Source organism: Delphinus delphis, chromosome 21 (genome assembly GCF_949987515.2).
Source record: "Delphinus delphis chromosome 21, mDelDel1.2, whole genome shotgun sequence".
Classification (NCBI taxonomy): Eukaryota; Metazoa; Chordata; class Mammalia; order Artiodactyla; family Delphinidae; genus Delphinus; species Delphinus delphis.
Window position 1 is genome coordinate 35,392,023 of NC_082703.1, and position 27,754 is coordinate 35,419,776.

At 49.3% G+C, this 27,754-nt stretch overlaps 1 protein-coding gene across 3 annotated transcripts; it reads right to left on the reverse strand.

Annotated features, from left to right (window-relative positions):
- DCTD (dCMP deaminase) lies at positions 1 to 26,310 on the reverse strand. Of its 3 annotated transcripts, none has more exons than XM_060001152.1 (6): positions 26,264 to 26,310; positions 24,642 to 24,756; positions 23,922 to 24,057; positions 4,746 to 4,862; positions 3,083 to 3,179; positions 1 to 1,147 (listed from the first exon to the last, which is right to left on the reverse strand). In XM_060001152.1, exons 2-6 carry the CDS (start codon positions 24,747 to 24,749, stop codon positions 1,069 to 1,071), a joined length of 537 nt encoding a protein of 178 aa, XP_059857135.1. In that variant the 5' UTR covers positions 24,750 to 24,756; positions 26,264 to 26,310; the 3' UTR covers positions 1 to 1,068. The 3 variants fall into 3 exon arrangements, with proteins under 3 accessions (XP_059857135.1, XP_059857134.1, XP_059857133.1); XM_060001151.1 differs by lacking the exon at positions 26,264 to 26,310 and adding an exon at positions 25,949 to 26,232; XM_060001150.1 differs by lacking the exons at positions 24,642 to 24,756; positions 26,264 to 26,310 and adding an exon at positions 24,411 to 24,538.
- Between the last annotated feature and the right edge of the window lie 1,444 nt (positions 26,311 to 27,754).

Here is a 27,754-nt window from a genome sequence, read left to right on the forward strand (position 1 = left end):
CAACGAAGGTACTGAGCACATTTAATAAAAATGAAATGAGATTAAAGACAAGGAGCACTGCTACCCATCCCCCAAATCGAAGTGATTAGGAAGGTGAGATGTGTGTCAATGAAGGCAGGGCACCAGGAGCGCAAGTGAGCTCCTGTCACCAAGAGATCCGGACGGAACTGACACCTCCTCACGTTCATTTCACTTACAGGACGGGAGACAGCAGCCCTGGGAATGAACCGTGCTGGCACGTGCAGCAGCGGTGCGGGGCTCCGCCCCCGGGCAGGGTGTGGACCTGGGGGCGACGCAGGGCGACGGGCTGCCTTCCCCGGGCACGACTCATTACTCAAATAAACTAATGTAAGAGCTCTGTGTCACCCACAAAGCCAGAATAAGAAGCACGAACAACAGAAGTCCCCACCATGCAGAGGCACACCGCGGCACCGCCCTGCGGGAGGCAGGACAGCAGAGCGGGAAAAGAACGCCCGCTCAGTTGCGCTCATCATCTGCCGGGACGAAGGCGCACCCCGTCCAGGACTTTTGGGCGGGTGGCTGGGCGGCTGGGGGCCCCCTCAACTCTCAAAAGCAAACACTTAAATGCTACTGTCTTGCGGCTCCTTTCCTTCCCCCAAGGGCATTACATGTGCTGCTTCATTCGGGCCCGATGTTCAGATCAGCGTGTCTGCTCATCCCGGCAGGCACACAGCCACAGTTATTTGTCCTCCCAGCACACGTGGCGTTGAAGAGCGGCTGTGAAACGCAGTGGACGACGCACGGCTGACGCCCTTCTGCGCAGCCACCAGCGTCCCAGCGAACCAGGAGACAGGAGGGGAGATGCCCGCTCCAGCCCCGTGCGCACCCACAGCTCCTTTATTTTACACCCTGAATCGACAGTTTCAACACATGCAGATTCCACGTGACAGGAGCGCGAGTCAGGAAGATTTGAGCTTTCACATTCTTCACATGTCGACTTTTGCCGTCCCGGCTATTAGAAAGTTATGTGTAACTTTAAGATGAAAGGCATTAGCAGCTTCTCAGAAGAGGATAATCCCATCTTCTGGAGACTTAATGAGATGTAAGTCACTGGAGCTTCTGACTCGGTCTGCTGTTAATTGAATCAAAGTCAATGACAATCTGGCTGCACTTTGGTGTGAATTTCCTAAAGGTAAGAAACAAAACATATAGAGATATTATCTAGTGAGTAGTTAGAGCCATTTGTTTACTTTGGCTTAACCTACCTTTTCTGCGGGGAGGAAAAAAAATTCCCGGTATTCGCTTGATATTTTGTCTCTATAGGAGCCAATTACAGTGCACCATACCGAGAGAAGCACGGACCGGAAAAGACTAAGACAAAAAAAGATGCATGGGGCGGCTTGGTTTGTGTGTTCGTCAGCTAGCTGAGTTCATGAATTATCGGGAAGTCAGAGGATTTCTAACAAGTTAGCTGCATGACATGACATCCAATGACTAGTTTCCCCACCAGATTTATCTTATTGTCTAGGAAATGTTTGCAGCCAACTTGGAATCGCTCTAAAGCACAAAAAAAAGAGCAAATTTCCTTTTGCTCTCCATACAAAACAACCAGCTCTAGTGGAGTCATTTTTAAAACCAGGTTCTATAAATGCAGAAGTAAACTAAACCCATGATATTTTTTACTCATTAATATACCTTCTCAAGCAGGTGAAAAGAACATACATGGAGACTAAACATATTCCTTAAAAAAAATCAGTATACAGTAAATATCTAATTATTATGTAAATAAATTGTGTCTCAGAAGGCACAATAGTGCAAGAGATTCATTACGTATAACCTATATCCCTAATGAGTAACCCAAAAGGTTAGGTACGTTACCAATTACAAGGACCCCAACTGCTGACACAAAGACTATAAAGGAACTTCTTCAAAAGTTTTCAGTCTAAAAGAAGTTTCTACCAGAAACCAAAGGTGGTTGACCTGACTTGTGAGTGACACATACCTCCCAATCTGTGTCGACCAAAGGTAAAGCATATAAATATCAATGACTTGAAATCTCAGCTTAAACTACGACTGTAAAGAGGATTCCCAGTGTTCCAACCTGGCAGGTTATTTTCACCTTAAATATTTTATGCCAGAGTTGTTACATCTGCAAAAAGATTTAATGTTAATATTATAAAACTTGTGAATTTTAAAATTTCTCACTATCAGAATAATTAGTTCAAGCCCTGGAAATCTACTAAAAGTAAAGTGTAATCATTACAGATTGTCTTCAGTTACTTCTGTCACTGCCCATAAAAATCTACCCTTAGAATAATCTTTAGAGCCTTAGCCCATCATATTTAAAAAGATGCTTCCTATATCCAGACAAAACTCTAATCCAAAAAAGATACATGCACCCCTATATTCACAGCAGCACTATTCACAATAGCCAAGACATGGAAACAGCCTGAACGTCCATCGACAGATGAATGGATAAGAAAGATGTTGTGTGTGTGTGTGTGTGTACACACACACACAATGGAATATTACTCAACCATGAAAAAGAATGAAATAACACCATTTGCAGCAACATGGATGCAATGAGAGATTATCAAACTAAGTGAAGTAAGTCAGAAAGAGAAAGACAAATACCATATGATATCACTTATATGTGTAACCTAGAATATGATACAAATGAACCTATCTAGGAAACAGAAACAGACTCGTGGACATAGAGAACAGACTTGTGGTTGCCAAGGGGGAGGGGTTGGGGGAGGGACGGAGTGTGTGGTTGGGGTCAGCAGATGTGAGCTTTTATATACAGGATGCATAAACAACAAGGTCCTACTGTAGAGCACAGGGAACCATATTCAGTATCCTGTGATAAACCATAATGGAAAAGAATGTATACATATATATAACTGAATCACTTTGCCGTACGGCAGAAATTAGCACAACATTGTAAATCAACTATACTTCAATTAAGAAATAAATTTTTAAAATAAATAACATAAATAAAAAGATGCTTCCAAGTGTGGAGGTCAGGCATCCCACATAGAAATTAAACATCAGACAAGGTCAAGTGTGTTTTCTTCATCAGGCCTTCCAGCGCCTTCTCCTCCACACGCCTCCCACTCACCTGAAGGAAACCCCGGCCATTTCCAACATGAGCCTCGCGGCTCTTGTCTCATTGCTGTCGTGGTATTTATCAGACATGAAAATAACTTCTTTTATCCCTTAAAAGGCAACAATGAAAGAAACCTCATTATGTGCACATAGAGATACAACAAGAGGCATGCGGACGGAAACCCCGGAGGAGTCTGATTAATCAGCTTTCCTGAGGGTGCGAGCACACGATGTCCAGTGACTGAAATATGTATCTGCTGCTCTCAAATACAGCAGCACATGGATTCTACTTAATCTGCCCTCCAGTCTTTATGGATTTTTTTTAAATAAATGCAAAGTGAAAACATGTCAAATAGTCAAGCCTTGATCCGATTAACAAATTTTCTTTACTGCAGGCAATCAAATATTCTTTATTCGCAAGGCAACAACTCCTAACTCAAGAGGCTAACGGGGGTGGTGGAGAACACGGGCAGAATCAGAGATGAGGACCACCGTGCTGCCAGGAATGGCTCTGCAGACCAGTTCAAGCCAGCTTGACAGAGGGCAGATGTGTTTCCTACCCCTGTCTCACCAGGCAGTTCTAACTTGAGGGCCAAGAATCTGGAGGGCACTTGACAATCACTCGCTCCTCCACAAGCCTCAGAAGGGACCACAGGGGCTTCCCTGGTGGCGCAGTGGTTGAGAGTCCGCCTGCCGATGCAGGGGACACGGGTTCGTGCCCCGGTCTGGGAAGATCCCACATGCCGCGGAGCGGCTGGGCCCGTGAGCCATGGCTGCTGAGCCTGCGCGTCCGGAGCCTGTGCTCTGCAACGGGAGAGGCCACAACAGTGAGAGGCCCGCGTACCGCCAAAAAAAAAAAAAAAAAAAGGGACCACAGGAGGCTGCTCTTCCCATGCACCTGACGCCACCGCTGTGCTAAGGATGGCGAGGAAAACTCGCGAAGGGTCGTACACCCCCAGGGAGGGAGACCACGAGACTCCTTAACTGAGATCTTTGATCCTGATTCCACCAGACCGCTTCTGCTCAGAGATCCAGGGCTCGGGATACACAGCCCCGTTAAAGCACACATCTGGCTAACGTGGTAAGTCTTTAAATCTCAAGCTGAGAGCTTTATGGAGATAAAGTGTAGATGAATCTTAGATGCAACAGTTTGAAAAAGGTGAAATATTCCGAACACAATGGTGCAGATTTATGGTAACAGTAATGTAAGAAAAACTTCAAGTTGTACCATTTGAGTCTTATGACATTTATATGCAAAGAGATGTTTGGGTCCTCATATATCTACCATATATTAGATACAAATTAAAATTTCATTTACAGACTCCCAGCTGACCTTGTTTCTGACAGAAGTTCACTTCTCTCCCTCCCCCCCAATCTATGCACAATATGTCAGAGAACAGTAAATTGACAGTAAGTACATGCAATGCTGGTGGTGTTTTTTAGCAGCTTTTGCAGTTTGGGAAGTTGAAACTAAATTAAAAACATGCTAAGCATCACAGAGGATGCAATTAGCCTCAGAATGCCTGGCACCATTCAAAAACAAGACACAGGAAATACCTTGCAAAGCTGATAGTGCAGTTAATTTAGATCTAAACAACAGCGATTTAAGATCAAACACATCTGCAGTGAGCAGGCAGCAATGCAAATGTGACAAGTGGGAACGGCCCGGGTCCTACCTGCCTGGATGATGAGCTTAGCACATTCATTACACGGGAACAAGGCGACATACATGGTACAGCCTTTCACATCTGCTGAGTTTTTGTTCATAATGGCATTCAGCTCGGCGTGGCACACTGTGGGTTTGAAGGAGAAAGAAAGAAAAACTTAGATCGCAAGCTCATGAAGAATTCGCTAAGAGTGTTGAGGCATTCCGTTTGCCCCTATGAAATAACACAGATAACAGGCTCAATTTTTAAAAAACTGATTAGAGACGGAAAGTACTGAGAAATGCAGGCCACGTGGTCTGACAGGCTGGCGATGAGCAGCGTGGACCGCAGCAGCCCTGGGTCTGTTAGCACCTACAGCAGCCAGGAGGGGCCAAGGTCAATTGTCCCCATCCACCCCAAGCAGAGCGATGGCTCATCGCTCCCCAAGACCCACAAGGCGGGGACGGAACCACCAGCATAAAACGGCTCACTTGTGTGCTGGTAACGCACATGCAGGGATGTTCGCCAGGGCCACTAGCGGGCAAAGGGCAACTCTGAGAGCAAGACAATCAGGAAGTGAAGCCGAGCATTTCTGTCCCCAGGGATCTGCTGCACCTCATGGCCCTCAGCCCACACACACCAAAGAAAAATGCCATCGGATAACCGGCGGTTTGTCTTCCCTACGAAAACCACCCATCCACTTAATGGCCGTGGAAAGTCAAGTTCTTGCCAGACTGGTCAGTGATCCCCAAATGGTGATCCAAGGTCATCCCCAGCCTTGCCTGGGTTCAAGGTTGGGGAGGCTCCCTCCTCTCCTGTCCCGCACCTGCTGACGCCCACCCATCTTCCCAGGCTGCCAGGCTAGGTGTTCCCACCACCCAATCCACAGGTGCTCCTTTGAGGGGGCTCGTAGTATTCGCCTCTCGGATCTACTCCAGAACCCCCGACCTGCTTTGTGAGCTGCTGTGTTGACTTCTAATATCATTACTTACTTTTCTGGGTGCGTTCTCTAAAACTGTTCTCCTTGTGGTGGTGATTCGCAGACTTGTCTGCCTGGTGGAACCCCCCAAGGAGGAAACCGCCATGTCTGTGTCCCCCACCTGGAGACCGTGATGGTCTGGGGTGTGGCCTAGGCTTTGGATTTTTCAGAGATTCTCCCTCATGATTCTAAGCTGCAGACACGTTTAGAAAACACTGCCGTGTAGAACCCTCTCACATCTGCAGGGGACCTAACACACTCTAGGCACGCGAGTGCTAGATAAATGTTTACTGAATGAATTACCATCTGGCCCTGGTCCAAATCATACAAAACTTCTAATTATAAACATGGGGGCCTTCGAAGGTCTCCCCCTCTGTCTCCAACTTATCACCCTCCTACCCTGAGCACCTTCGTCCAGGAGCACTGAGGCTGTAAAGCAAAGACTCTTGCCCACCACCCAGTCCTACAAGATAAGTCATCAGCCGCGGCACCGCTGACCTACCGTGCGCCCTGAAAGGAATTCAGGCAAAGAACGGGAGGACGCCCTCTGTGCTTTGGGAAAACAGGCACGACAGGCCCTTAGTTAGATACACGTTTCAGGAAAAATTAGGGATCAATTCCAAGAAAACCTTTTTATGAACCCAGATTCTTGCATCTTCCCATACTTAGGAAAGCACTGAATTCATCAACTGAGATCTCTCTTCCTTGTGACTGGTTATACTGTATGCTGACCGCACAAGCCCCTTAGCCGAGATGGTATATATATGGACCTCCCTCGCTACGTCTTCAGAGCTGTCTCTCAGAGGGTCTCTGAGAGGCTGTCTCCTGGCTCTGGTCCTCAGTAAGACCCTGAATAAAACTCAACTCCCGGCTCTTCCATTCTGCGTTTTTCTTTTAGTCGACAAGGCCTTAAAAGAAGAGTGGCCTAAACTCATGGCTCTTGTGCACTTTAGCTCGAATGTCCTCACTCAGTCAATAAACTTTACTGGGGGCCCACTCTGGCTCAGACAGGATACAGACCCCGGTCCACCGTCCTCCCAGGCCTCCCGTCTTCAGGGGACGTTGCAAGTGTCCCTGTGAGTCCTGCAGCAGCTCTGCAATCCTGCAGGCAGAAAGCCGAGCTGCAGCCTTCTCAGGAGATCCTGGCGAGTGCTCACCTTAGCCTACGAACACCATGATTTAGTTGTGTGTAGAAATGAACAGTCTCTGGCATTGTTAAGAAAATCTAAAGGGAAAAAAACCAGCCGTGCTTAATCACATCACAGCCCATCAGAGAACAATCCTCACTGGCTGCAGACAGACCCGAGCCTGGCTCCTTGAGACCCTGTCCCGTAAACCCCAAGGGGTGGAGGGACCCTAAGGGCTGTCAGGGCACTGGCCTCGGAGGGGCCCCCCGGCCCCATTTCCTTCCCTGGTGACCGAGATGTTCCCAAGCTGGTATCAACACTGCTCAGTGTAAAAACAATTAGAGGAACTTGTTGCTTTTATTTCCCCCTTGAGGACACAACCCAGGCTTCTAGGTTCTGTGTAGCTCCCTGAGCCTAATGCTATGCCGTGAACATACGGGTGTTAAATATTTACTGAGTGAATAAAGGAGGAAATTCAGATTCCAATTCTTGATGGCAACGTGGGGAAATACAGAAAGTCCTCTTGAATTCAAATATCAAAAATATGCTTTCCCACCTGATAACTATTTTTTGATGGTGCTGGCATTAATATTCAGGACCAGAGTTTCTGAATCCGTTAGGAAACTCTATGACATCGTCCTCTTATGAATCTCTAAAAATTGTCACATTGACTACAAGTGTCTTCCTCTAATTCATCCGAGGCAGTCTGGGGCAAAATATACTATGTCTGGATTCATTAACGAAAACTATCAGATGAAACAGGTTCTCGCGTGCAGCATCCGACGCCCCTGTGTAAAGGGTGGTTTATAGAAATAACACGCTGGACTATAAACAGACTTCCTTTCTCTTAACCACAAGATCACAGGACAGAAAACACAAAGCTTCTTGTTAGAGAAACAAGAGGTCTCCCGGGCATTTAGAGCAGCTGAGTGCCAGGCGCACGCGAGGCTCTGTAAAGGGAACAGGTCACAACCCACCATCCCACACGTTCAAAAGCAGACAATGACAAGAGCGAAACTCAGGCATCCCCTCCACACCTCGCTGCCCTCGTTCACCACCGCACACCCCAAACTCAGACGTGGCGAACACCCCCCCCCAGCCACCGGGCACCTGCTTCCCGAGCCTGCACCTGAGGGTCGAGGGGAGGAACCCCTGGCCCGCGAAGCCCCTGACACTGAGCCGGGCCCCTCCCACCTCGTGACCCCCTGCGCTGTGGGTCCAGATCCTCAAGTCTGAAAGGCTGTGCGTTTCTGGCCTGGCTGGCCTCTCGGCACCACGGCATGCAGTCTCTGCGGCCCTGACCCTCCAAGACCGCCCTGTGTTTCTCTCTGGGGCTGATCCGCCCAGGCGGCACCAGGCAGACAGGCCTCGGGCCCCAGACTGTCCTCTGGGCAGACCAACGTGACTGACGACTGTCCATTCGGCTTGTTTAACGTGGGCCAGTCAGGGCGGAGGCTGGGGATTCATTCACCTGGCCTGGCATCTCCACTGGTCACTTAACAGGTAACCGCCTGGAGGAGGCCGTTCCAGGCCCAAGGAGCACCCAGCAGCAGGGCCTGCCTGCGACGGGCTTGCTCCAGGCCCAAGGAGCGCCCAGCAGCAGGGCCTGCCTGCGACGGGCTTGCTCCAGGCCCAAGGAGCACCCAGCAGCAGGGCCTGCCTGCGACGGGCTTGCTCCGGGGCCCTGGCTGGCCTGACCGCAAGGCCGAGCGTCCTTCCCTGTATTCGCGTCCTCTCAGGCAAGTCTGGAAAAACAGCTTTGCTACGGGAGTCAGCCCAGGGTTCAAGGCCCAGTCTTGCCACTTAAAGCTGTGCTCTTTGGTTTGCAGGAATAACAGTGGCTCCAACTAACTAAATAAAAGCAGTTTGTACCATCCCAAGGGAATCCGGTTTTTAGCTTTTCCCCATGTGTCCAGTTTCCTTCCCTCAACCTCTAGAACAGCTGACCTTCTCCAAGACAGGCTGTCGCAACAAAACATGAGGCTTCTCTTCTGTTGCCGCCAAGGGCTGGGCCCTGCTCTCGGCAGCCCCTCACCAGGCGTCTCCTGTGGTGCAGGCTCCCGCGGCCCCATTTCTTCTTCTTTATACACATACACTTAGCCCCCATTCTGAAGACGCTGCCTTTTCAGCACTTTGCGCCTCTTTTCTTCTTCCTTTCGAGATGAAACTGTCTTATCTACAACTGCGACTCTATTTTTAAAATAATCACCTCTTGGCGTTATGATGCACATAGAACCTCTAGTTTTCTGTAAAACAAGGCTTTCTCAGCTGTACGTCCTGAAATCAGTTTAGTGAGTTATAAACAGCATTTTTTCCTCCTTTTTAAGGAAACAGGTGGAAAGAGAAGGCGAGAGATCAGAATGCATCCCACGTGGCAAGGTTAAGGAGGTTCCTGAAAACTGTTTCGGTGTAAACTATGTTTGCTGCGTCGCCGTGTAAAAAGCTTAAGAAATACCAGTCTGTGGAAACCTGTTGGCCTCTGTAACGCGCTACTACACGCATACAACCAACCACTATAAACACACAAACAAAAAACTAAGCCCTAATTTATAGCCTCTGCCGATCTCTGTGGTGGAAACACTCCTGCAGGGCTAATTCCAAGCCCCCAACGTGTGGTGCGTAGCTGGGGAGAGACGTGATGTGTCGGATCTGCTCCGTGAGCCGACAGGAGGCCATCCCCACACCCTGCCGGGCGGCCTCATAGTTACCTAAACGCAGTCCTTTTCTGGCTGCAGTCTCTGGGCTCCCTGCTCTGCTGGCCCTTGACGCATGACCACCCCACACCCCCGCTCTAACCCGCTCAGCATCACCAGACCACCTCTCTGTGGGTCCCTGTGCTGCTCTCACATTTCTGGGCGTTTCCCAAGGCTCAAGCCTGCTCTTTCGTTTTCCTCCCATAGTCCTGGACTTTAAGGATTCATCCATCCGTAGATTCTGAGAGAACAGATCTACTTGTAAAACCCTGAAATCTACATTTCTAACCCCAATTTTTCCCACCTTCTCTGCAGGCCTCTTCTCTGGGTGGGCTGAGTCTTCTCTGTAACTTTTCTCACTATGATAGAAACACTCCATAGATATCTGATGGCACTAAATTAAAGAATACATTTATCTTTTTTGAGTGCTAGCGTTTTTATGATGTGGCTTCGGAAGAGCTGCAGCAAGAACTACAAATAGGGCTGAGTACAAAAACCAACGAAGAAGGATGGCTCTGCTACTGACCTCGAGATAAGCCTAGTTTCTACATTCAGGGCAGGAATCAGGACCAAGTATTCCAAAGATACAGTGTCTAGAAAGGATTCAAAAGAAGCTAAATTGTTATATACACACAAGAAGACAAACTTTCCATTTACCTAGAATTACTCATCTGTGGTTGAGCAATAAGCCAAAGAAATCTCCAAATACTACATGTGTGTCTGTTAAACACAAAGTGACACAGGAAGCTTCAACGATTCTCCACTGTTTAAAAGGAAAAGAATCAAATGCTGAAAATACCAGATTAACGCGTATGAAGTTCTTGATTGATAGAAGGAGAACCTCTGTTTCAGGTAACTATAAGACAATTCACACGCTTTGGTCTTTTTTTTTCTTTCCTATTACTAACTGTCAGAATTCAGAACTGCATTAACCTTGGTCCGCTGAGAAGAGACTGCATAATTAGAAAACTGTATTTTTCAAATTCCCTCTTACTAGGGCTTGATTAATCCTTACTGTCTCATGTAGGCGTTTCTCCAGAAGTTTGACAAATTAACAGGATATATTCCATCCTTGGTTAGATTTAAGAGATTCAACATTTTATAGATTTAACTTTCATCTCGTTTCATGTAAGACTAATACAACATCTATTTCAGACAGCAGCATGGTTAAGGTTACTTAAATAGGTTTAAAAAAAACCCTCAGAATAAGGCTAAACAATTGCTAACTGCTGCACAAATCATTTAATAGCGCAATTTTACCCCAAACCGATCGTCATGTGGCTACCAGGGCATGATGGGAGATACTGGGGCCTGATAAAATTTGGGGTCAGGAAAACTATGTTTCTATTCCAGTTAGAGAAAGCCTCCAGGTTGTTTAAAATTCCTCATATTTAGTAGTGCAGGATTTTTACTTGAAGAAAATGACTTCCTGGGGCCTGAGGGCTATTCCACCAGGGCTGACCTGGAAAGTGGGGCAGCCTGGTGACACAGCTGGGTTAGGAGCAGGAAAGAGGTCCAGACACAGAGCACCTGTGGAACTTAGCCCGACCTGCCCTGCCTTCTGCCAACACTCTCCAGGCCGGTCTGTACAAGCGTGCTCGGCGTCCCTGGGGACTGCCCCCGTGCCCTTGACTGATGGCTGTGACGGTTCTCGGGGCCAGGCGGCCACCAGCGTTCTGAGCACGGACACTTCAGCTTGCTGCCAAGAGGGAGGGTCCGGACTCGAGAGCCAAGAAGGGTGCGCTCAGGGCCGTGAAAAGGTGGGACGCTCCAGCCTGCAATTAGTAACTGACACAAAACGGGGTACCCGAGTTCAAGGTTGACCTGTGCATTTAAAAAAACAACGCAACGTTAATTTTTACAAGATACTCCACTTCTGATGACAAAGCTCTTGGTCATTACTTCTTGAAATCAGGGTCCAAGTGTTTTGACTTCTGGCGTCATACAGGGATCAGAGTGGCTGAATCGGACCCGTCTCTCTCAGAGCACGGGTGCCCCCCTGCTCTGGGTGCCCCTCAGGCGCCCGACGGAGGCTTCCACTGAGGGGTGGGACGTGCACCCACTCCTCAGATCCATTTAGGGAAGCGCTTCCCTGCTTCAGGAGTTGGGACGGAATTTCAACTACTTATTTCTTAATTATTGAAAGATGTCCTGACGGCCTCATCTAGCACCACCAGCCTGCAAAGGACCCATCCTTCAAGTCAAGAACTAAACAAGAGAGTAGCCTCCAGATTTAACCCTTCCCCAACCTCCCACCCCCCAGCACCCCACAAAGGTCGCAAAGTGTTCACTGTCACGGCTACCCCCAATCCAAAGCCAGAATCTGGCCCCAAACAACGTCACCCCTCTGCCTCACCTCCGCTCCATGAAGTTTCCATGTTGGTAAGGCAGTGACTGGACTCGCTATCGAGTTGTCAAAGGATCTGAGGCTACGGTGGGTAGGGGAGAGGGAGAACCGGCTCAGGAAGGGACAACTACATTACTTCTCCGAGACAAACCCAGCGGCACAGGCCTGGTGGACCCCGCCCGCGCTTCTCAGCCTCTGCCCCAGAGCCCCCACCACGGTCTTCCTCTCTGATAGCTGCTAATGCCCCAAAGCCCACGTCCCTCCCACGGCTTCTCACACAGAGCTCTGCCCATCCCCGTCCCCCCTTACCCCCGCCGGAGGAGCATCCCTTGGCGCCAGGCTGCAGCAGGGAGGGAAAGTGGTTTCCAACTGTAGACGCCTCCCAGATGCGTGTCGTTCTAAGTCTTGGTTGCCGGCAGAGTGCCTACAGGCCTGGGCGCTGGCACTGCAGGAGCTGGCAGGTCCCCCCTGCAGAGCTCATGCCCCGCCAGGCAGGAGACGCCCAAGCACGGACAAACCAGAGCCAGGGCTGCAGGCACTGCAGAAGAAAGGCCACGGAAGGCGGGAAGTGTGGTAAAAACCCAGGAAACAAGGGCTCAAATGCACCGTTTGTAGACAGAGGGGAGCTGAATCCGCAGGCAATATTGTTCCTGCAGAAAAATGTATCTGGATTACAGATGGCTTTCAGAACCAAGGGGGCTAAAACCTGGCATCTGCCTGCACCGGGGCACCAGGGTTCAAGCCCAGCCTCATCAACGATGAACAGGAACACGAGTACCTTCCCTTCCTAGCTCGCAAGGTTACAATGCCGAGCACGGCAGAAAATCGCTTTGTGAACTAGAGAGAATTCTGCCGGTGAAGCCACTGTTACCAAGTCGGAACTGCACGTGTTTTCTGAGAACAGCGGCGTCCAATCCAGCTGGGTCTTGCTATGATGAAGACCTGTGGGAGCCAGGAGCAGGGCCCTCCTAAGCAGAGGCGACAGGTGACAGCACTTGGGCCTCACCTGGCCACACAACAGTGGGAACCCCTCTGCTAAGAACTGGATACGACTGCCCCGCCAACCCCACCCCCTGCACAGTTAGTGGCTTTTCTGTTGAGAAGATAAAGCAACTGCGCCCTCCTAGCTTCTGGCATTGAGGGGCGCATAGTTCAGTGGAGAGTCGTCCCTTATTACAGTCTAAGGTTGTAAGTGAAAATAAAAACAAGGAGCAGTGATAGTGCAGAGGATCCCAGCCCTGCCCCTGGAAAACATCTGGAGTCTGTTCTGTTACCACCTGTGCCCAGAGAGGAGGTCTCTGCTGGAAGAAAAGGACAGCAGAAGGGAATTCTGGCCAGATCTGGGATCTGAAGAGGACGAGCTCCCTCAAAAGGCAGTCGGCAGGGACATATATACGCTACCAAATGTAAAATAGACAGCTAGTGGGAAGCAGCCACATGGCACAGGGAGACCAGCTCCGTGCTCTGTGACCACCTAGAGGGGTGGGATAGGGAGGGTGGGAGACGCAAGAGGGAAGAGAGATGGGGATATATGTATACGTATAGCTGATTCATTTTGTTATAAAGCAGAAACTAACACACCATTGTAAAGCAATTATACTCTAATAAGGATGTTAAAAAAATAAAATAAAAATAATGTAAAAAAAATTCTAAAAGGCAGTTAAATCCTCCAGGCTCTGCATGAAGCCTCAGGCTCAGCTGCCTGTGGCCCAGGCCACTCCTGGAACAAGGTTTTGGGCTGGTCCAGAGACACCCCAGAGCCCCGCTTCCTCCTGCATGTACCCCAGCCACCTCCTCAGACTCTGCCCCTGCCCCCAGCTGCTAGTGTGAATGACCCTTTGCATCCGGTGAAGCCTCAGCCTCCTGGCCTATGAACCTGAAAGAAAAAGACCTACTTCACTCTGTATGACAGACTCTAGGTCCATCCACCTCACTACAAATAACTCAATTTCATTTCTTCTTATGGCTGAGTAATATTCCATTGTATATATGTGCCACATCTTCTTTATCCATCCATCTGTCTATGGACACTTGGGTTGCTTCCATGTCCTGGCTACTGTAAATAGAGCTGCAATGAACACTGTGGTACATGACTCTTTGAATGATGGTTTTCTCAGGGTATATGCCCAGTAGTGGGATTGCTGGGTCGTATGGTAGTTCTATACTCCAATAAAGATGTTAAAAAATTAAATTAAATTAAATTAAAGTTTAAAAAAAATAAAAATTGTGATCTTTGTACACACACAAAGACCTGCCTCTGAGACCCGCCACCAGGACTAAAATCTGTGATGAGCACAGCACCGAAGATGGACTTGGTAAATGTCGGTGCCGCCTGACCTCTCCTCCCGGGCTGCTCGGCTGGGCAGACAGGAGGACAGGCGTTTTTCCTCCCTCCCTCCCCTGCCCCCTTCTCCTCACTGCCTCTTGCTAAGGCTGCTGGCAGCAACTCAGGGCACCCAGGGGATCCACTTAGCCCCAGTGGTAGTGCTTAGGGCTAAAGAGACTCCTGGCTGCGGTGTTTCCATTATTGACGATAAAGCCCCCAGAACTCTAATTACTTTGCTTCCCTGTGTGCTAAGGACACACAACCAGGTCAGAAGGAGGAGGGAGTGGAGACAGTGTGAGCTGAGCCCACCTCCCTTTCCACTGTCCACGCGCGATACATACATTGCTTGACGTCTAATACGTCCTGAGGAAGCACAGATAGCAGCAGAACACTCACCACTGCTGGACAGCGTTGTGACGGAAAGACCCACTGTCAAGCTTCAAAGCTTCCCTCTCGCGTTAACTGCTTTTAAAGGTGAACTGGGACTGACCGAAGGGCACTGGAACAGCAGTCAGGACCTGCGTTCTAATCGATCCCAGCTCTGCAAGGCACACCTCGGGTGACGCGCGGATCCCGGTCTGGGGTGGAGAAGACGGGGCTTACCGGATCTAACTCAGGACTCCCAGGAGAGACCACACTTGCGACCCTGTCCTACGTTTCCAGGGCGGCCCAGCTCCCTGCCCCACACAGCCACCTCTCGTCTGCCTCCGTCCCCTTTCAGCTCGTGACCGCCCTCATCCTCCACTGGAATGCTGCAGTGGATCATGTCTCCACCTGTGACGCCATGACCCGAAGGTGGCAGGTTGGCTGTCACCCGCCCCTCTGCCCTCGCCTGGCGTCCTCCCCTCATTGATGATCCATGAGCTTGGGGGCCATCCCCCTCACATCCTCAGCCATCTCCCCCTCCTGGACCATCCTCAGCTGCAGGCAAACGCGTGCTGTAACGACAGACAAACACACCCGGACCCTCCCCTCGGACAGACGGCGCGCACCTCTGCCTTGGCCCCTCCCTTCTGGCTGCCTCTGCCGTGCTGCTCTCTTCCCAGACATCTCAAAACCGGATCTGCATCCGCCCTGCCCATGTCCCCGCCTTCTGCTCTTCCTTCAGCTGCTCCAGTTTGCCTTCCAGCGGGCCCGCCTCACGGAGCTGCCCTCTGCACTGCCAGCACGACTTGCGCGGTGCTAAACCCCACAGGCATATTCCCACCTTCCCGGACCTCTCGGCAGCCTCTGGCGTGGCCTCCCGCCTTCTGGAAGCGCTGCCCTGTGTGCTTCCTGATACCACAGCCCTTCTCTGCGGGCCCTTCCACTCCCCCAGCCGCCGCTCAGGGATCTGGCCAGGGCCCCGCCTCTGCACCCGCTCCCTGCATCACCTCGCCTACACCCGTGATGCCACCCAGTGCTGGCACGCCATGCTGACTCGGCTGTCCGCTCGCACACCCAACCCGCCGACCTCACACCCTCCCTGGGAGCTCTTACACACACCTTCAACCCCAGAGGCCCAGATCTCCCCCCCTCCCCTCCCCCAAACCTAGGCGCTCAACCAGAACCTTTGCAAGGAGCGGCTCTCCCTCCCCAACCCCGCACCATCAGCCCTCATGATGCTGCCTCCCAAGTGCCCCTCTCCCCACCTCCTCCCCACTGCCCTCTCGCCCGGCCTCCTGCAGCTGCCCCCGGCTGTGTCCCTGTTTCCACCTGCCCCCAAACAACCCACTTCCCACACCCCCCAAACTCCTGACCCTGCGGGCCCCCAGCCTTGCCGTGTTACTCCGGCCTTCACCCGCCAGGCTTGGGCCAGACGCTCTCCTTGCTGCACAGTGACCTAGAGCCTTCCTCCTCCAGGGCCTTCACCCAAGCATCTCTCTCTGTGGAACGCGGTTCTCATCCCCAAACACCCATTACGCCATCTTTACCTGACGGGGGCCAATCAAATCCTTCAGATCTCTGTGTAACAGTCACTTCCTCAGAAAGAAACATTCAATACCATCTGTTTATCCCATTCATGTCTACCTGCTCCACCATCAGTCTGCAAGCTCCTTGAACACAGAGAACATGTACATTATTTACTGCTGGAGAGCGCCTGGCACAGAATACATAAGATAGATGCCCTGTAAGTATCTGCTGAGTAAATGAGCAACTACAGGTGAACATGCTCGGAAAAATGTCATGTATTATGAAATACAGTTACAATTTTTAAAAAGCAAGACGCCTTAAGAACTCACCAACAGACAGCTCAACCTGATGTGAGTAGAGGACTCATTTGTATTTATTTCAATTTCTAACTCACGTTAGAAGTTATAACTCACTCGCAGAAGGAAAAAGGACATGAGCAATTCTGCTTCCCTTTTCCACCTAAACTCAAAATTAATGGTATTTTGAACAAAGTCTTTTAATTGTAGAATTTAAAAATTCATGCTCACTTATCATATTCAATATTTTTTTAAATTTACTATGGCATCTATCACTTGAAAGCACACAGATGAAATTTACACCTCCATGCACTGGCTAGGACCTGCGCGTCAGACGGCATGAGCAGAGAGAAGACGGGCACATTCCAACCACCTTGCTTTCACCAATATTCTCCATTTATCAAGGGATTTCCTGAAGCCAGGCCAGTATCCATGTTTCAATAAACATCACCACACGGACTGATTCACAAAAGGATTTCTCAAGTCCTTTCTTTCTATTTGGTCTTAGAATAACCTCCTGTCTCCAAAGAGTTCTAGGTGTCTCTCCTCTCTTCATACATATTTTCTTGTATTTACGCACGGGGTCTTTTTCTTCATTGCTGTCCTCCAACCTTTTTTCATCCATGTTTGTGGGGTAACCTACACTCTCTGTACCATCTCCATCGGTTTATATTCATCTCAGAACTGGAGCAGATCTGAATCACTAGAAGGAGTTGCGGGGGAACAAAGCCCGTTTCTCTCTATTAATTTGTCCACACGCACAGATGCACGGTCCCTCTGTGTCGCTGCCATCAACAGCTGTTTACTGCAGCTTTCATCCCAGGATGCTTCCCGAACACCCTTAAAACCCCTTAAGCAGAGAAACAGCACCCTAATCAAATAAAATCAAAGCTATATTGTTTAATTTTTCCCGAAAACTCTAGAACTGGAGGAGTCCTCAGTGATCATTTATTTCAAAAAGATACTGAGAAGTGAATGTCAAGTCGTGTATCTGACAACCCCACAATCCCTGGGTTTATGTACATACACCACCCCTGGAGCCCCGGCTCTGGACAGTCAGTCTAGGATTCTCTCACTTGAACCTGATAATTGTCATTTTAAGCACTGTGGAGCTTTTCTTAGCCAACATGCATATTAAAGGTTTGTATGGTACCACGCAAATATAAAACAAAAGTCCTAAGAAGTAAAAGTAATAAACAATATAAATAGTTGCAAAAATCTCTGGCAACCAGATTTTATTGCCTATTTCTGGGAGCAAACTATATACATATATATATATTCTACTTTAATACCAGTATTAACAAAGCTTATGAAAGACAGAGTCTTGATGAAAAAAACTCAAAACAAAACCTTAATAATTCAGGCCAATTTCGGAATAGATCAATCAAAACCCACATAACTGACAGAATAGACCAACAGAATAAAGACTCCAAGGTTCAAGGAGTGTCAGGTGCTCCCTGGAACCACGATGATGGCAACCCTGAGTTTCTAAGCAAAGGCTTATCAACACAGAGAATTAAAGAAGTTATATTTATCATTCAGGTAATTAATGAGCTCACATACTTAATACAACCTAAAATAGGTTGAGTGTGGCCCTGAAATTCTGTTGACGCTATTAATCTCTCAACAAACCTTTTATTTAGAGAGATTGTACAAAGACAAACTTCAGCCCCCTTCCTGGTCATCAATTTGGAAATCACTAACCTTGAATGATTTTTAAGTTTTATTATAAACGTCCATGAAGTAAACTGACTTTTTACAGACAAAGACCGATATGTGTATTTTCAGGGGAGGTTTGATCCTATAGATAAGCATTTGAGCTTTTCCTGCATCTGCTCTTCAGGACAGGTAGTTACAATACATTGTCACTACACATCCCTTGTAGACATTCATGGTGAAACAGTAATCTCTAGCTCTTAGAAAATAACTAGCCCTGAATTTATAGATTAAAATGTATAGATAAAAATCAAATAAATGAACAAAATCATGATTTATTCTTTTCTGAAGGCTGTTTATAAACACTTATACCTGAATGTGAAATACACTTATGTTAAGCTGGGGGGAGCCTCATTCATAAGCCGTTGTGTTTCCCTGTTTGTCTAAAACACCGCACGGTGAAACCCGAGTTTGCCCCTCTTTTCCTAAAAACAATATACTTTATTTTTTTTACTGTAAACTTGCTCCAAGGTTTTCCATTGATTACACTAGTTATTTTGTACAAAAGTCCCTAATTAGGCCCACTGTCAGGCCACAAGTACTGGATGGCTAGGCAGGGGAGGGATGTTGGGTCGCCACCAGTGAAATTAGAATTCTGCAGGAAAAGAAACAGCAAGTCATCAAATCCATGAATCTGCCCAACAAAACCAGAGGGCATTCAATTTCAACCGGCTGAGGGAATAAATTTGGTCTTAATTACTAAGAAGCTCTTACGTTGTGAGTAAGTTGCAGCTTAAGAAGGATCAGCCTCCTAACTTCCTGATAAGTTAGTTTCTCAAGACTAACCTTTTGGATGCCAAAGAAATACATCACATGCATGGCAGTCGGGAAAATGTCAGTGTTCAAAGGGGTAAAAGGTAAATGGCTAAGTAATCACTAAAACGACATCTACGCATGCTTAACAACATGCTAAATCTGAAAAATAAAGACTACATTTAAATAGAAAATTTAAAGAAGCACTGCCACACGCTGGCAAAACTGTTTCAAGCTGCCACGCTGAACTCTTGCCTTAATTCATTTCCAGCATTATACTTTTTTTTTTTTTTTTTGACCACGCTGCACGGCATGTGGGATTTCTTAGTCCCCCGACCAGGGATCGAACCCGCGGCCCCTGCAGTGGAAGCGCAGATTCTTAACCAGTGAAGAGTTTTCCTGCATAAATATGAACTGACTCTGGAAAAAGTTTCATGCCTCTATGTCTGCCTGATGTATCAGAGTGTGGGGCTACCCCCATCTTGGGACATCAAGACTATGGTCCCCTCCACGAGTGCGATGCAATAGCCAAAGCAATCCTGGCTTCTTGATTGACTGGGATGGAAGAGGAGGCCAAGCAAAGAGGCCTGCTTCCCCACAAATCCCTTCCTCAATGGGAACCAGCATGGCAGGAAAATGCATTCAAGTTTGATGGGCGTGGGAGCTCTGTTAAAAACTGTGAAGTTTAACAATGGCTCCCAAGGAAGAAAGAAGTTGATTCTATGCCAGCCCTCTGGTCTGTAAACCATGTCATCAAAATTGGTTATGAAAACCTGAGGAAAGAGTGATCTCTGAATTACCACAAGTGTTTCGCCTCCATTTTATAAAATTGGTATTTTGATTAAAGGTGCTTCACTGATGAATCGCGCGAAGAGAAAGGAACTCAAAGTGTCAGCTGAGCGCTTCGCTCTGGGGTTAGCAACCACCCCTCATAAAAATTAAAGTCTTCCAAAGTTTTTTACAAGGTAAATTAGATATATCTGCTCCTTTCCAGTTTTTTTTTCATTGTCATTCATGTGAAAAGGTGTCACTATAATAACGCTGGCTTCTTCCTGCCACTTACTGTTACTGACATCATACTATCTTTTGGATTTCTCAGGAAAAAGATGAGATAAAAGGCAGTTTCCTTGGCAGGGGGAATTTTCATTTTCCATATTAATACCACATTATAATCAAATCGTTTCAATGAAGTTTTGATCCTAAGCCTGGAAGAACAAAAACACCCTTTAAAAATGCCTCTCTAGAGACACAGCCCAGAAAAAACACCATCTCCCTACTCTGTTACACGTATTCTGTGTTTACCTCCCCTTCCACAGAGTGTCAATCAAGACTAATGACTTCCAAACTTACAGAATTAATAAGGAGAATTAAGCTATATATGCTAACCAGTAAACTTAAACTTACACAGCTCCCAAGCTCCCCTTGGGAGAAATGTGAAGGGAAGCCAGGGGCAAACGGCTTCCTGCTTCATCCTAGGCGCAGGGCACCACCACCTGAGCTCTCGACCTCTGGGGGGTCATTTCATGGAAACCTCTGTTTGTTCAAGTGCATAGCGAGAAGAAAATGGGTGGCCCACTGGGCTGCCATGTACCCGCTTCAGAAAAGCCGAATTCCTGTGCCCCACCGCCCCCGCAAGGAAGCACAGAGCGCTGGCCTCGGCATTAGAAGATGTCACCCTGCCTGTGTGGCACTGTATTAGTTACTTAACGTTTCTGGGCCTTCAGGTTCCCATCCATGAATGAAGTGGGTAGCTTAGACCCCGTGGGCACAAACCCCAAGGTACCACTGAGGTTCTGCCAGGGCTACAGGGACGGTCCACAGACTGGCAAACATGTGTCTAGCACTTACATACACTTTTTTCCAAACATCAGGAAAGTTCAGATTAATGCAAAGTGTTACTGATATCAAATAGCTTTTTGTCATCATGGATCTTCTTACTCAAAAGATACTAATAAAAGGTATGATCTCACTTTTGTGTGGAATCTAAAAAACAAAAACAAGCTCACAGATGCACAGACCAGATGGGTGGTTGCCAGAGGGGGTAGGTGGGTGGGAGGTACAAGCTTCCAGTTATAAAATGAAGTCCTGTGATGTTCAGCATGGTGACTGTAGTTAATAATAATACAGTACTGCACACTTGAAGGTTGCTAAGAGAGCAGGTCTTGCAAATCTTCATGGTAAGAAAAAAAACTTTGTAAACATATCAAATGCTGATACATACGAACCATCATGTCCTGTACCTGTGACTAATGTAACTTTCTATGTCAATTACACCTCAGTTGTTTAAAAAAGATACTACTAGTTAACTAGCATTATATAGGGGTCTTGGAAGGTTTTTTTGACATTTAAAAGAGGGTCCCCATATACTCAGAAGAATTAGGAAGCCAGTGGTCTGGAATCTAGATAACGTCTAAAGCTCCTCTACAGGGATGGACACAGAGTCATCCCTGAGACAGCAGCCCAGCCGCCGTTAACGCTCACCCAAGTCCACACATTATCACTTATTTTTTTTGACTTCTTTTTTTTTTTTTTTTTGCGGTATGCGGGCCTCTCACTGTTGTGGCCTCTCCCGTTGCAGAGCTCAGGCTCCGGACGCGCAGGCTCAGCGGCCATGGCTCACGGGCCCAGCCGCTCCACGGCATGTGGAATCTTCCCGGACCGGGGTATGAACCTGTGTCCCCTGCATCGGCAGGCGGACTCTCAACCAGTGCGCCACCAGGGAAGCCCCATCACTTATTTTTTTTAATTAATTTTCTTTAAGTCTTAAAACAGAAAAAAAGAATTTGCATTTAGTCAATTAGCAGCGAACATTTCTATTACATCCAAGGCTACCTAAACATTTACTTCTCTGTGACCCAAAATCCCTTCAAAAGGCCAGACCGAGTGGATACTTTACAGCCAGTCATAGTTATTCAGACTTAAAGCCCATCTTTACATGTATTATGATGGTAGTGATACTACATGCCTTTTAAAAACCACTCAATACGTTCCCCGACTTTTACGGCACATCAAATTATAGGCTTACTCTCGTGAAAGAAAACTGTCTACATTCTGACACGGCTACATGTAAAATGAATAATTGATAAGTAAGGGGCAAAGAGCTTTGAAAACCTAGAGGTATCACATGGTTAGTAAGAAATAATGCACACAGACAACCAGTGCCCTGAAACGCAGCAACCATTCAATAGAAAACAACCAGTGGAGCTGGACAAATGCCGGTGTGGGTTTTTTTTTTTTAATTCCTTCTGGAAAGGAGCTCTGAAAGGTACTCTCCAACTTGGACAAAAGGCAAGTGTCTCAGAACAAACACAATTAGCTACTGGAGACGTTCTGGAAGTGGGAAGTCGGGGGATGGTAAATATGCTGCAAAGCCTTGGGCTTCTAGGTCACCGCCAGAAATGTGCCTGGGGCTCATGGTGATTGAAGGAGGCACAGGTCCTACGGGAGAGCCGCCCTGTAACCAGTGAGGACCCCTCTACGCCGTGCAGACCACTGGCATCGTTTTGTCACCAGCCTCAGCGTCACAGACTGACACCTCCCAGGAACTCCTCTACAGGGAAGCTCAGCGCCGGGACCCACAGCCCACTGTCCTGACTCGGTGAATACGGGCTGCGGTCCTTACACACATCACTGTGGACCTTGAATTCATCAACGCTTTCATCTTTATATGGGACCTTGAACTGTCCTGTGAAAAAGCACCTTTGCGTGTGCCTACAATGAGCGAATCATTTCCCTCCTTTCTCGTCATTGAAAGCACACAGAACCAACAGCAGGGTGACCACGAGTTTCTCAGATACACTGGCGCATCTTTCCCGCGCTCCACTCGGCTATAGAGCTGAGGCTGAGAGGGCAGTTCTACCCTCTTTTCCCCGGGATCCGACTCTTCCTTCTCTGCCAAGGGGGCGAGTTAAATGGACTAACCCGACGATGAAATCCCCTTAATCACGGAAGAACCCTGAGTGCTTTGTAGCTCTCCCCAGTCTCATTCTTCAATTCCTTCTCCACCTCCAGGCACTTTTTTTTCTTTTTCTTTCAAAAACGAAGCAGTTGCCCTGAAGCAGCTTAGAAAGACATTTATGGGGCTTATTTAACATGATTAAGGCCCAGGAACATTAGTAAAAATATATAACTTAGGCTACATGTAGACTTGGAGCTCTTCGTGAGAAAAACTCCAGAGGAAAACCTAGCAGGGAAGAGCCAATGAAACAGAAAGGGCTCACACGACACCGCACCGGACCCTTATTTCCTGAGGGCATAGCTTTCCCATTCGGATGGCCTGCATCTACGGCACTTCCAGCAGAGGCAGTCTGTTCATTTCCAGACATAAATTCGGGTCCAAACGTTAAGAAAATTCAGCAACCAGCATATGCAGCCCAATGCGCCTCTTTACAGGAAAAGTGAGGCTTGGCTGGTCACTCCCAGATAATCTCTGAAGCGAGTCCCCCTGGGGCTCAGATAGCCAACAGATTATAACAAGCATCCTCTCCTAATTTAAAGATGAAAACCAGAGTTGGCCAGGCCAAAGGTCTCGCGTGCGCATCTGGCTCGCGGTCTGGCCAGCGGCCACTCTGGGAATGCGGCGACCGGGGAAACAGGAGCAAGCGACTGCATCATCCCTCTCCGGGTGTCCAGCTCACAGCTTGTGTCCTGCTTCCCAGAGACGAGCTTGAGCCAGATTTCCTCAGTAGATGGAAATGCACGCTGCTTCTCATCAGAGCAAAGCCCTGGCCAGTACTTGGTTAGCTGGCCCCGCTCCCAAGTAGCCAAGAAACAAATGGCAGGGCCACCTCCCCCGGGGGGCTGTGGCACTCTGCAGGGAAGCCCACCGCCAGTGAAACACGCGAGGCCCATGAGAGAGCCCTGGCCCCAGGGCCAGGCTGTGGGACCACTACCACGCCTCCACTTCTTGGCTCCCTTTGGCACTTAGGGGAAATTGGGGTACTTCAATAGGAATTTTTTTCTTTCCAGCTGTCGGTAACAACTGAAAAGGAAGATGAGGCTTTCTGACCATCTACCGTATTTAAGCGCTCACCGAGGCTATGACACAAGCAGAATGGAACACACAACATGCCCTACCGTAAGGGTATTTGGTATCCAGTATACTCTCCGCTGTCCTCCTCCAAGGCAAGAGGTCATCGCTGCATCCATTTGGCATTCCATTGTACCCAATGCCCACAATCTTGTTTTCTGCATTCACGATGCAGGCTCCGACCTACAGGAAGACATGCCCAAAGGCTTGGTGACTTCGGGTGGCTGGTCTGCCAGTGGAGAGGCAGTAAGGGAGACCAGAGGCCTGCAGAGCTCCAAGATGGGCACGCTACTTCTGGAGGGGCTAAGAGCTCTGTCTCCTTGGGGTACGAGAGGCAGTGAACGATGGCATGTGACAATTTACTCTCTCACAGGAAGAGGTAAGCAGGCAGGAATGCAGCACAAAAGACAGCAGATTTCCTCTGCTTTTTGTAAGTTGGCAGGTGTCCACTGAGCCTCTTCCTCTTGTAATTTGCTCACTTGTAGGTACCTCCGTGTCTGTGAGTGTCCAAACATTCTCCTGTAAAACTCACTTACCGGGCCTCCCTGGTGGCGCAGTGGTTGAGAGTCCGCCTGCCGATGCAGGGGACACGGGTTCGTGCCCCGGTCCGGGAAGATCCCACGTGCCGCGGAGCGGCTGGGCCCGTGAGCCATGGCCGCTGAGCCTGCACGTCCGGAGCCTGTGCTCCGCAACGGGAGAGGCCACAACAGTGAGAGGCCCGCGTACCGCAAAAAAAACAAAAAAAACAAAAAAAACAACTCACTTACCTGGGAGTTTGGATCTTTGCTCCTCTGTGCCGATAAGAAGGCCACTGCCATGAAATACTCAGGCCATTCCAAATAGTCATCACGTTTTTTACAGGGAAATTCACTCATGCTGGGTCTAGAAGAAAAACACAACAAAATAGCAGTGGGCAAACACATTTTGGTCAATCTGCTTTCCAGTTCAACCCAAAGCACATTTCAACTTTGGATCTCCAAACTCAGACAATTTCAATTTACATTTATCAATCAGAAATCACAGCACATGAACCCCAGACGGTCTCTGGTCTTCAGAAAAAAAAAAAAAAAAGAAATGAAGTTACTATTTCGGAAGTTTGGATTCGGCTTATATGGCTGCGCATCCCCAGATATTACACCTATTAGTGCTTTCTCATAGGATTTTTTTGCCGGTTACTACACATGCCTGCCCTACAAATCACTGTCATCCTCTACCTCTCTCCCTTATCACATGGAGCCAGCAAAAGAGGGCAAGGGAAAGGAGAACAACTATTGATCATCTAATATATTTCAGACACCGAAGGTTATACACATTATCTCACTGAAGCCTCGTTCTGAGCTAAAGGTAACTAACATCCCTCTTAGAGAGAGGCTCAGAGAATATAAGCAACTCTCCCTAAACCACACCGGATTATTCTCCATGCCAGTTGGATTCCATTTGGAGCTGTCCCAACTGTGATAGTCATGTGTGCCTTCCCTGTCGCTTAGTTTCCCCAGGTGGGACAGACGTTATCCACTGTGAGTACTGAACCAAAAGAGGAGAAACGATGAAGACTGCCAAGTGTCGTGAGTAAGGCAAGATTTCGGTAACACTGCGCTCTACTCCCGGGCAGGCACAAGCGGTCTCTCCAACAGGGAGAGAGCCCTGAAGAGACCTAAAGCTTCCAGTAAGCGGGTGGGGGGATCCTTTCAAGGGAGAGGAACCAAGGGCAAGGAAGGAGGGCAACGCAGAAACCCGGTAGCTCTCAGGGAAAAGTCTGATTTTTAATGTCAAGGGCTGAGGATGTGGAGGCTTTCCCAACAGCTGGGCTTCGGGACCTCGCTGTGAAGCTGATGCGACCGTGCAGCACGTCGGTGCCTGCTGGGAACCTGGTTACCCACTAGGTACGCTTCCCCGATCCTAAGGGTCCTGTAAACCCTCTTAACGCGAAGCGACGCTGGACGGAACTGGTTTACCACGCGGTTTAAGGGGCAGCATCCAAAACCGCTGTTGGGGGCCCGGAGGGGTGCTGGCTAGGCAGGAGGCCAGGCGAGGAAGGAGAGCGAGGAAGGAGAGCGGAGGGAAGGGAACTTACTACCGGCTTAGGATTAGCGCTCGCTGGTGCCCTGCAGCCCCGCTGCAGAACGGACCCAGGGAGACACGGCTGGTCACCGGCCCGGCCGCAAGCCACGCTCCTCCCGCCCCTCGAGGCCAACCCCGGGACGCAGCCACCGGCCCCGCCGCCCACGTGGCAGCTCCTCTCGGAAGCCCCGGAGGCCGCCGCGCGCCCCGCCAGGTTGACCAAGCGCCGCCGGCCCCGCGCCGCTTCCCCGGCAGCACGTTGGACAGGGAGGGGGCGTCCCCGCGGCCGCCCGCTGCCCCGGCCGCCCCTCCGCTCCCCGCCCGCGACCTGCAGGCCGGCGCCCGTCCCCGCCGCCGCCGCCGCTGTCCCGCCGTCCCGCCCGGGAAGGAAGTTGGCAGAGGAGGCGGGGCCGCCGCGTGGCCGGAAGGTGGCGGGTCTCCACGCCCAGGTCGCCAGCGCTTCCTCGTCCCGGCCGGCCGGCGACCTTCCGGGCCGGCGCACGAGCGGCCGCGCCCGGGCCGCCCGCCCGCTGTGCCGTAGCGGCGCTTGGGTTTCGCCCTTGGCTTCCACCTGGCGCCCGCGAACGAGCGCCGAGGCCGCTGGGCCGGCACCTGCACGGTCGCCCCGCCGCCCCGGGTCCTCGGACGGCACGGTTCGTGGCCGCGCCCAGGCCTCCGACTTCTTCGAAACCGCTGCAGTTTCAGATCTCGGGATCTGAGGGTCGTTTCAGCGGTTGCTGGCGAGGGTTTGGGGTTTTTCCTCCTCACTTTTTTCGGGGCAGGACTGAGGGGAAGCGGTTTGGGCCCCTGGAGCGGGCCTGCGACGTCGCCGGAGCAGCTTCACCGTTCCTCGCGGGAGGGGTTTGTTGGCAGGCTGCGAACCGGGTCGGGCGGGGAGGCGCTGCCCTCGAGGCACAAATGCCTCGAAGCTGCATTTGCATAAGCGCTGGGCTTGGCCGGCTTCGTTTCCTACGCCAGGCGTGGGGAAGAGCCTGAGACGCGTGCTGAACGGAAGCCTGCTCCCCCTTCCCAGCCCCACCACTGTGCACACGCCTTCCTGGTGCTCCCCGTAACGCTTGCCGGCTATACAATTGTGCATATTTTGTTAACGATTGTTAGAAAGATCCGAGAAACTGGGTGCAGGTCAATAGGGAAGACGTGGGGTGACATTTCTGAAGGCAGCTGCTCCAAGGAACGAAATGTGATTTTCTTGAACTTTCTTATTCTCTTCAGACGTCTAGCCCCGCAGTCGCTGGAACATTGGTTACACGGCAGAGAATGAGGAATGGACCCCTTTCTGTTTCACACGTGGGGCTTGAGGATACTGTCAGGACTCCATAAATAATGGCTACTGTAGCAATCCTGAGTTCCGATCAGCACATTCCAGATCTGAGCCTCGAATCCAAACAAAAGCTTGTTAACTGTATTCCTTTAGCCTAACAGAGGAAGAATGATCAGGATAAACAGTTGGTTCTATCTAATTTCTCACTACAGCAGGCACATCATTCTTCATCTCCATGGTCCATACTGTAGATTCAATAATTAAATTATGTACTGCCTTCAGTGGATGCCGGGAAAGCAAAGCGGAAAAATTCTTCATCATTAACTATAGATGTTTTCTTTTCTTTTCTTTTCTTTTTTTTGCCTTGATAAGACTCAGGCTGGAAAGAGCTACATAGATTAAGATGGTGATTTTTATGTCAAGTTAACCTGACTTGGCTGTCTCGTTGCCACTAAAGTTTATTATATGCTGAGCCCCTGGTTCCCCTCCCCCTCCCAAATCCACTGCTGGGTCCGGGTCACACTCATGTATAATCTT